Source organism: Epinephelus moara, chromosome 15, assembly GCF_006386435.1.
Source record: "Epinephelus moara isolate mb chromosome 15, YSFRI_EMoa_1.0, whole genome shotgun sequence".
In the NCBI taxonomy this organism is placed as follows: Eukaryota; Metazoa; Chordata; class Actinopteri; order Perciformes; family Serranidae; genus Epinephelus; species Epinephelus moara.
This window is the reverse complement of record NC_065520.1, coordinates 9,411,581-9,421,988: the sequence shown is the minus strand read 5'-3', so window position 1 is coordinate 9,421,988 and position 10,408 is coordinate 9,411,581. Positions and strand designations below refer to the sequence as shown.

Sequence of the window (10,408 nt, the reverse complement as noted above, 5' to 3'; positions counted from 1 at the left end):
AACTGTGACGATATAATGTGGTATGTTGGTTTCTTATTACATATATACCATAATAGTGTTGCCATCCAAAGTGAGAGAAGTTAATGTGCCGAAGGTAAGGCAACAACAGAGGGCCAAGTCTCCAAAACACGTTAAAAGCGAAGACAGAAGTACACAAACGTTAATATCTTGTACCTCCTGCTACTCCTCAGCGTAGCACTGTCCGGTTATGCTAAGTCTGTTTAGCTAAGTCTGTTTCATTTATGTGTCGTCTTTAAGTTTGACCACATGTCAAATAAAACCGTGAAACGTCCAGGAGTTGGGGTCGGGGTGCTGGTGATAGACTCAGCCCACCCAGGGTGTGTTCTCCTGGGGAAACGGAGAAGCGCGATGGGCAGAGGGACGTACCAGCTACCCGGTGGCCACTTGGAGTTTGGGTAGGTAACCTCAGCAGCAAGCCCATTCACAAATCTGACAGTGTGTGACGCAAACATGGGCGTTTATAAATGTTCAGCACCGTCCTTCATTCATTTAACTCGGCAAACATCCCCTAACGAAACACTTAACTCCAGTCACTATGATGATGCGTTGTCTGTCATTAGCAGAGGAATTGCAATGAAATAAAAACTTCTTATCCAGTTATCGTTGTGCCGAATTCTCCCTTAGTGTTCAGCAAATATTAGGGCATGTTCTTAATTTTCATGATTGCACGCGCCTGCCAAGCAACCGTGCACACATATTAATTTGCTATATTTCAAATGGGATTTGGTGTAAGGTAGTGAGGCTTTGTAATCATGTTTAGATCCCTCATTTAAGACAGTCATCTTAAAGTAGAGATCCAACTTAAGTGTAGTGTATGATGACGTGACATGCATATGATGACTTGCAGTGGATGTGACACTTGTTTCTATGTCACTGAAAGAGAGACGTGGGAGGAGTGTGCTCACAGAGAGGTGCTGGAGGAAGCAGGGGTGCGTTTGTTCAACGTGTGCTTTGCGTCAGTGGTGAACTCCATCAGACTGGAGGAGCAGTACCACTATGTCACCATAATCATGCAAGGGGAGCTGGACAGGGAGCAGTCAGGAGAGCCGGAGAACCTGGAGCCAGAGAAGAACGAGGGTATGTAAAGTGGAGCTAATGTTTTTCACAAGTTTAACATTTAAAAAAAGATTGCCACCCACCTGAGAGTTGATGATATGTGTGGTTCTTTCCCCAACAGGATGGACGTGGACGCGGTGGGACCAGTTTCCTCCAGAGGAGCAGCTCTTCTTGCCGCTAGCCTGTCTGAGACAACAAGGCTTCCAGCCATTCAAGAACACAAACACAAGCACTGAAACTGAGCTTTGAAACGGACTGTTACATCAGGAAACTTTTATACGATAAAACAGACATACCTCCTCAAAACTCAACCTCTGATGAAACAAATAAAATGCAATTTGGATGGGAGAACTGGTTTCACAAATGTTTTAAAGACACACCAACACAAGAAAAGTGGGACATATTTAAAGATTTTATTCTTATTTTTCCACTCTTGCCACATAATGTTATATTTTGTCATGATATTGATAAAAAAAATAGACGAATAATTCAAATTTATCAACCACTGCCTGCAATATGACATTCATGGAAGTTTATGAGCAGATATAAACATTTCGGATCATTCAAAGACACTTAACAGTTTCATAATGGACGCATTATTATTTATCAAGAGATACATCTGATCGTAATTTATCAACAAAACATTCTGCCTAAAATGAGGGTTGCTTTGGTCAGTTTCCCTCATGCAGTTTCCTCCACTTCACATCAGGTTGGTGCCGGTGACACACGCTGCTAACAGCAAGGTCCAAAGGGTTGCAGCAGCGGTTGCCACGGCACCACTAAAGGTCTTGTCGTGGGCGTAGGTGATGATATGCAGGGCTCCGCTGTAGGCCTCCTCACAGGCCGGCTGGATTTGATTCTCGGGAAGCATGAAGCCGAACTCCCCTTTATCTCTGAGCTCAAAGGTGAAGGTGAGGGGGATCCCCTGCATCCGAGCCCAGTCTCTGGATGAACCAGAGTTGGGGTCTGTGGAAAGATGGGGACACATTTTACTGTCTCGTCCCTGGGGCCACGCTGCTAGCACAGCTAGAAGTGATCAATCTGTGACCAGCAGTGATGTGCAGACTTACACAAGACATCTGGTGAGGTTCCTACTGTGTAGTTCATCCCATGGACTCTCCTTATGGCGTCTGCTGCACCCAAACCCACCTCCATCTGAGGAAGGAGACAGACAGTATCATACAGTCAGTGAAAGCATCTACACCAGCTGACTGTGCCTTTAAACTGCAGGTTTTCTCTAGTAATGAGTGAAGTAACACGTGCTGGGCAACTAGGAGACACCAGGAAGCAGTTTAACAAGGCAGGAAATGCAAATTTCTGGAGCTTCATCAGTATTAATGACAGGAACTGACACTTCCTCCACATGGCTGGGTAATGTGGCTGACATTAACGTGTGGCGTAATGAGCAAAAAATTAGGCTCAGCTGTCACAGACACATGAGAATGACGTCATCTTTGATATGGAACACAGGCACTGTGGTGGGGGAGTGTGAAACGTTTTTGCACCCAGTCAGAATAGTGGAATATATTTGATTAAGATTTGAGGAGTGCTGTACTCAGTGTTGTCTACAGTTTATTTCTAGAAATACAAACACAAGTATTGAACTGTTGAAAGGTTCAGTAGGTAGCCATAAAAATAACTTTGTCATATTTGCTGAAACTGTCAATACATTTATTGGCACTTTATTGACAATTTATTCTACTGTTGTACATATTGTAGTTAAATATTCACACTTACAGCAACAGCACAGTGACTGTATATATTTTTTATTTTTATAGCTGAAGTATTAGTGTCAAACACTGTAGCACAATGCACATTTTGTTTTTATTTTAGTGCTAATTTAGTTTCTACTTCTTGCAAATGCAAACAGGAGCACTAGGAGTAGGCAGAGGAACCTGATTTTTTCCATAGTTTATCTGTCTGATGCAAGACTGTCAGGACAGAGTTGGATTCAGCACATTTGTCTATTTTTAAAAGGTAATGTCCTGTAACTGTGTATTTTGTGTATTAAGATAAGCTAAATTACTACAATTCACATCATTTTCTGTACATTTCTATATATGTGTAGGGTTGGATCTCACTTTAATCATAGTCTCAGTGTTCGTAAACCAATCCTGTGCCAGGTTCATTCATTTGAGATTCATAACCCAAAACCTCATCACATCATCCATGAGAGTGTGATGTGAGTCTGCATCCTGCCAAGACAAAGAAACAAGGTGCCATTTGAGGGCAGGCCGACTTTCCTCAGCTAAAGTCATGCTAGAGCCACAGAGAGAGAGAGAGACGAATGGACATAATCCTGTTTTGCATAATTCCCTCTGGTTTGTGGTTCCAGTGGGTTATTACCTGCACCAGCCTCCCTCCTATCAGCAACCAGCCAGTCGTTTTCCACTATCAATGCTTCACAGCTTCCTTCCGTTCTGCTCTGTCTTGCCAGACGAGGACTGACCGTTTTTGGACTGTGTTAATGACATCTGTTGTTCTGTCACGTGTGTGGTCTGTATGCACATTTCGCCATGCACCATTCAAACGTGCTGTATATCCAACAAACAATATTAAATCCAAAACCTTAAATACATCCATGTTTACGTGAGTGTTGATGTGTTGGTAACAATTTTTTTGCGGGTTTTCGTGATCAGCATAAGCTCAGTTTCTATGGCGAAAAATAGAGTATTCTCTATTTTAATGTAAAAGCACGCAGTGATAATCAAGATGCACGTACACTTTTTATTCTGACCTACAATATATGATATCATGTTAACTGTAGTGCGTGCATGTTCATCCTCAGAAATGTATAAATGTGCAGCACTGTGTCTGCAGATGTAAATACCAGCTCATCGTAGTTGGCGGCGGTGAAGTTGGGGTGTCCATAGGGAATCAGGAGCAGCTGGCTGTAGGAGTGGATGGTGAGGAAACACAGGAAGTCCTCCTTCCGACTTCCTACAAAGTAAGTTACAGCCTGGGCCTCGGGCTCAGACACAGCTTGGCTCCCGCAGTAGATGTTTGAGCTGCAGTTAAATGATATCCCGACTGCTGTGGAAACAGCCAAAGAAATTCAAAAATTTGAAACTTTCCATGTTCAAATCTTAGAAATTCTATAAGACACTTTTATTCTGACGCTGGAAATTGTCTGCGACAAGATTTGCTTTAAAAAGTTGTTTGGTGTAAGGTTGGCATTAATCAAAGATGTCAGTTTATATACTCAATTTCCTTACTGGTAGATACTGTTGTCCCACAATGCAATGCACAGTGGAAATGAAGCAGCTTAGAAAAATTAAATGGACTCTCATCTAATGTTTTCTGTGGCTCAGGAGAATATTTAATGTCAACCTCAAATTTATCACAGAAAACCTGCTGTACAAACTGAGACTGAGGTATATGGAAGATGTGGGCATCTTCTTGGCAGGGACAGTCTAACGACAGATGGTACTAAGTTGCATTGTGGGAACTATAGGATCCGACATTTTCAGTGCTTCAGATCACTCATCAGTATCCCTTTGAGACAAACTGTGCAGTGAGGAAACAGCTTCAGCAATATCTTGTGTTTGTGTGATACCCACTTATCCATGATGATCAAAGCAACAAGCTGTATACATGAAGAGATGGAGAAACACAACAACACTCACTGCCCCAGTTGGCATCAAAGTTGCGGTTGAGATCAGTGCCATAACAGTCGTAGCCTGAAGGTCCCGGTGACCTGTTCTTCCTCCACAGTCGAGTCTACGGGTCAAAATGTTCAGTCAGCTAAATCACCTGGCTCTGGTCATTCTATCAATTCAGTAAAAAATAAAATGGGCACTTGAACATACTTCATCGCTGCCTTAGATTGCTGCTTGACATCATTTTTACATTCATCATCTTTTGGAAAATGAGATGATTTTGTACTTTGGTCACATTGAGGACCAGATATCAATTTATCCACTGATTGAACTGTAACTCAATATAACTTAACTGCCGTCGCTTTAATAGACTATCATTCTCATATCCTGCCCATCTGTGGCTCGAGAGCTCGAGGCACAACTCAGAAACCCCAGAAAAGTAATTTGATAAGAATCCCTCAAACACAAGCACTGACTGTGTTGTCCTTCCAGGAGTACACGTAGCCGTCCATGTTGAGCACAGGGGTGACATAGAAGTCCATGTTCGTCATCATCTCTTGCATTTTTGGGTCTGTTTTGTAGGCCTGCAGGATCTGATTTGAGAAATACATAAAGGTCAAATGGATATATTGGAAGGTTACGCCCTCACCACGGCTACAAAAACAGTTTGAAAAGTTTTAACTGTAAGTGCAACTTGACTGACTCTAGTTTATATTTAAATGATAAATTATATTTTTGCATCTTACCTCTCTGACAAAGTACTGACAGAAGGCCGGGGCGATCCATTCCCTGGCGTGTATACCACAGTCCATCCAGATAGCTTTCTTTTTCTCACCAGTATTCACGCCAATCTGAAAGACAAATTATAAAGCTTCTTATTAGGCTTCTATTTAACACACATAAATCAGCAATACACTCTGCTATTGTTCGGATCATGATCTCCTCTGATATAAAGAATTTATAAATCTGGTTTACCTTGAGCAAGCGAATAACCTTCTTCTCATAGGTTTGTCCATATTCCACGATGCTCACAACATCATGGTAATCCTTCGCAATCTGATCCATCCAGTTTGAGATCTGTAAAGTGGAGTACAGACATTATACATCAGAGTGTGTGTGTTATCTGTCAAAGTAAAATGTTTGAGAGCAGTGATCGGGCTTTCTCACCTCTGGCATGGGATGGTATTTGTAGTAGTCGTACTCCGCTCTGTTGCACATGCCAAAATACATGAGACACATGAGAGGCTTTCTAGAGTATGTCCCACCTATATAATTTCATGTTGTACAAAATGCTAATCAACCAATTCTGAGTCTTCCACACTTGTTTGCTTCCTGTCAGTTTGACACCAATATGCAATTTTATGAATGAATCTCACCTCTCCACGGTGGCTGCTCCTATCGCTGAAAGCAGCACCACAAGGCTCAGTCCCACAGAGTTAAGCATTGTCACTTTGAGAAAATAAACTCCTTGTTTGCAACTGTTGACGACACTGACCTCGAGATGGTGCGAGCCTTTATAGAAAACATCCATCAGATAAAAATACACCTTTGCCTCAGCCGTGGACGACTGCTACATGCACGTTATCATTTTGTTGGTTAATGGTTAATCTGAGCTGAATGCCTTGATTACTTTATATCCTTCAAAATAGCTCCATGACGATCATTTTTATATCATTAATCAGGTACTCATTGTCATGTGCTCATCAGATGGTTTTCAAATTGATAAAAAACAGCCATAATAAAAATAAACTGGAGCCACATTCAGCTACACTAAATAGTTGTATAAGCCTCCTTCTTAGCTGTTGTTATCTGCTGTTTCCACTTCCTTCCCAGTTTGACCTTTTGTATTTCTCAACTGCTAACTTTTCATCATATCCCCTCCAGCTCACTCTTTTCTCCCAGGTGTATCAGATGCCACATACCTATTAGTGGAGCAGCTGTGAAGTCAGGTCAACAAGTGATGGGGTGCAACTGTTATTTAGTTCTGCCTGTTACAGTCCTTCCTCAGAAACTGAGAGACTTGTCAGAAACAGGAAATACACTCACGGTAGTGTTGTGTAATTCATAACGGTTCATAAGTGCTGTCATGGTGATACTGGTCTGGTCTTTTTTTTTTAAACCCACATCCATGTCTGACAGTAATAGCATCGTGTTCAGCTGCACAGGAGAATGTTTTTATAATATGAACATAAGAGGGAGTAGATTCGATAAGCTGCATTAAGTCAAAGACTTAACAGGAAAAAATAACGATGCTCGACTGATGACAAAGAACAAAGGTCCAGTACAGGGTCATAATTGCAGGTGGTGCACATATTTTTCTATTTACAAAAAGCAAATGAATATGGGTGGACACCCTGTGAATAACAGTCTGCTCTTGATTATCTGATTTCGAAATTTTAGAGATCTTAATTATTCATTCATTTATTTCATTAATTCATTAATTATCCATATCCTTTTATCCGATTCAGGGTTGCAGGGGGACTGGAGCCTATTGCAGGTGGGGTACACCCGAGGCAGGTCATCAGACTACGAGACGCTCATATCACAGGGCTGCCACATAGAGACAGTTAACCGTTTACGCTCACATTCACACCTACAGGCAATTTAAAGTCACCACTTGACCTAACCTGCATGCCTTTGGACTGTGGGAAAAAGCTGAAGAACATGAAGAATGCCCACGCTAACACGGGGAGAATGCATATGACCAACCGGTGGGTTCTAATTCGAAACCCTCATGCTGTGAAGCAGCAAAATTAACAGTGGATTTTTTTTAGTTCAGAGGTGGAATTTCAGTAGTACCTGTAGTTTGTGTTTAGTGTTGGATATTAGCACCAGCCACCAGCCAAGCGCTGATAGATTTGCTTCACTCACCAGCTAAAAAACAAAGGTAATCTACTGAGTGTTCACAATCCACCAGCCATGGTGGCAGGTGGACGAAAAAGTTCACTTCCAACCTTGATGATAACACGCTAAACTTAATGATAAACGATACACCTAAACATCAGTGTGTTAGCATTCATTATCACTGTACCTATGCTAGCATGCTAACATTAGCATTTTGTTCAGCCTAGAAATGGACACAAACTCTTAACACATTTCGTGGTGGTGGGCACAAAATCTGTTAAAGTTACATGGTGACAATGTCAATGCAAAGTCAATGAGGATCTTTTGTCGTGGTGGACACACAAGTTAAGTATAAAAAGCACCACTGTCAACGTAGTTACGTGACTTCACAGACTTTATTGAACTATACAAAGGTCTTACTTGATGCAACTATGCAAACTACGTACATTTACATCATGTCCCTGTATGTTGTTATCTGAACTGAAGCCACAATCTTTTTCTAAACTTAACCAAGTTTTTCCTCCTCTGTAAACTTGCCCAAATGTTTTTCTTTCACTAAACCTAACCAAACTGCGACTGTTTCATAATGTTAACGACATGTTTGAAAGTGCGACTGTTCAAAATAGACTTTTCATTAGGATTGTTTTCCTGTTGCCAGCACATCATTTTAACAGACAGTTTAAAAGGTTGTGTCCATTTGGTGTATTTCTGCATTTTGTTTCTGAAACCTTTTTTGTATGCTAAACGTGAATTTATTTTGAAATTCATTGATTAACCTTGGGGGAAAACGTGTTAATAGTTTCTAATCAAATTTAACACACGTATCTTAGTAATTATTAATGATCCAAATGCTCTGTTATTGTTTGTTCCATTATGTCAGTGCTAAACTTATCATGTGTCATGTGATTATAAAAGATCATTATCTGTAAATTATGTCTTGTGCAATCTCACCATTGTACCCTCTTAATCAGTTTTGTGACGGCCCCTCCCTTTACTCTGGAGGTGTGTGGGCTTGCTGGTTGCTGGTTGGTCTGCTTTGTCTTTCAAGAGGGACCGACATCAGCTGATACGCTGCACCTGGGCCCGGTGAAGCGGTTATATTCTGATACCAGCTGGCTCTCTCTCTCTCACTCGATCCACGCCGTACATGAGGGCACCGCGGCGCGGCCGTGCCTTTTCTGTTGCTTTTGTTTTGGCACGCTCACACACACACACACATGCATCCACACACGCCTACACTACTGATTACTGACACTGATTCTCACGTATTTCTTAAGTTTATGTTAATAAACACATTGATTAGTTTGAACCTCGTCTTCCCTCCCGTTTTTTTTTGTTGCAGCCTAAGAGCCGGGTTGCAACAGTTTGCTTTGACATATCAGCAACTGTGATACAACAATAGGTTCTTTGGCATTTATAACACATTGCAATTTAGCCTTCATAACATACCAGAGGCAAAAACAATGTTTTATTCATCAGTGAGGCTGAACTGTAGCTGGTCAACAACATCTGTGCTCAGGTGGACTGCATGACATTATAGGCTCGATCTAATCTAATTTTTCATTTTTAGAATAACAAGCTATAATATTATGCCAGCAGTGCCCTGCTGAAGAGTCCTCACAGTGGTCTTCAGATCCTGCTTCTGGTCTATTTTGGTGCTAAGTTGCTGTAATGTCTCTGTAATGTCACTGCAGCTCCCAAAGATTGCCTGTGACGCATTGTTTGGATTTTGTTTTAATGCTCTTTTAATGTTTTTCCAGCTGTGGTTGCTGTTGTTGCTCAGGTAGACTACCCAGCTGGTGATTGCAGACAAGCTTTTGAGGATGCAGTTAAAGTCTTAAAACACGTTATTTCCTGTGTGCCAGAGAGATTTCACCCTGGAAACAGATGTTTAAATCAGTGAATGTAACAGCTGTCAACAACTGAAGTAAAATCACTTTTGTGTGAAGAGGTCAGTGATGCAAGAGTTGCAAACTCTCCTTTCAATATTGCAGTACAGCTGCCAGGGTCTTCACAAAAGAGTTCCAATTAGCAAAACTCTTAAAACAAAATGTCCTAATTTTGGCCTCAAACTATCACACAAAATGAAAACATACAGTATGTATCAAATGAGGTATAGTAATACATCACACAGTAAGTTTATCACATTATGCAGATGTTCATTTCTGAATTTAAATAATTCTTACTTTTTAAAATATAATGGTCATTATCAAATGAGGCTGTCAAACACCAACATATTCTCATTTAAAACTGAGTCAGCAGTGGTCATTTACTCAAGATTATACTATAGCTGCGAGAAAATTCTACTGTTGATATACAGTTTACAAGACAATAATGACTGTTGTGACTAGACTTTCCACTACATCTGTTCACTTCTTCCTTTCTGTTTACTCTTCTTTAAAACCTTAGATACTGGAATCTCTTTCTTCTTTACAGCATGCTACAGTGCTCTAATGCTGCAAAGAAAAGACACATATCAATAAACCACAACTTACACTGCGGTAACACTTAATATTTTGCAGCACTTTTGGCGTAATCAAAAGATTTTTGTCCTACCTCTCTTCTGTTTCCATTACTGCACTGCAGTCTAACCTTTATACCTACTGATAAGCACTAAAACTTGTGCTGAGATACAGCCGCTGGATTCTGGGGTCTGAGCATGTGATTTATTGTTTTGCATTACAAGTTTTGCACACTGAAACTCTGTTGGAAAAACTGAGCAGAAAATGAAAATGAGCAGTCTCTCTGATGTAAAAGACATTGTTCTTCATCATGGATGGATTACTGAATGGGCCTAACGGGCACAGGCTCAGGGCCTAAAGTGTCAGGGGCCCTGCTGTCACTCAAATAACACATACCAGTCAGGAAGAGATTCAAAATGTCCACAA

The 10,408-nt window shown here is 41.0% G+C and overlaps 2 protein-coding genes across 5 annotated transcripts; one reads left to right on the top strand and one right to left on the bottom strand.

The window, feature by feature from the left end:
• Positions 1-162: 162 nt before the first annotated feature.
• nudt15 (nudix (nucleoside diphosphate linked moiety X)-type motif 15) lies at positions 163-1,424 on the top strand. 2 transcript variants are annotated; one of them, XM_050063283.1, is made up of 3 exons: positions 163-416; positions 902-1,098; positions 1,199-1,424. In XM_050063283.1, the coding sequence occupies exons 1-3, from the start codon at positions 268-270 to the stop codon at positions 1,324-1,326; spliced, it is 474 nt and encodes a 157-aa protein (XP_049919240.1). In that variant the 5' UTR covers positions 163-267; the 3' UTR covers positions 1,327-1,424. The 2 variants fall into 2 exon arrangements, with proteins under 2 accessions (XP_049919240.1, XP_049919239.1); XM_050063282.1 differs by having other exon boundaries at positions 869-1,098.
• A 61-nt stretch (positions 1,425-1,485) lies between these two features.
• cpo (carboxypeptidase O) lies at positions 1,486-10,114 on the bottom strand. Of its 3 annotated transcripts, none has more exons than XM_050063280.1 (10): positions 6,599-6,689; positions 6,053-6,188; positions 5,844-5,883; positions 5,652-5,753; positions 5,423-5,527; positions 5,153-5,269; positions 4,704-4,797; positions 3,908-4,107; positions 2,148-2,232; positions 1,486-2,043 (listed from the first exon to the last, which is right to left on the bottom strand). In XM_050063280.1, exons 2-10 carry the CDS (start codon positions 6,118-6,120, stop codon positions 1,778-1,780), a joined length of 1,077 nt encoding a protein of 358 aa, XP_049919237.1. In that variant the 5' UTR covers positions 6,121-6,188; positions 6,599-6,689; the 3' UTR covers positions 1,486-1,777. The 3 variants fall into 3 exon arrangements, with proteins under 3 accessions (XP_049919237.1, XP_049919236.1, XP_049919238.1); XM_050063279.1 differs by having other exon boundaries at positions 1,489-2,043; positions 3,908-4,110; XM_050063281.1 differs by lacking the exons at positions 6,053-6,188; positions 6,599-6,689 and adding an exon at positions 10,077-10,114 and having other exon boundaries at positions 1,489-2,043; positions 3,908-4,110.
• Positions 10,115-10,408: the final 294 nt, after the last annotated feature.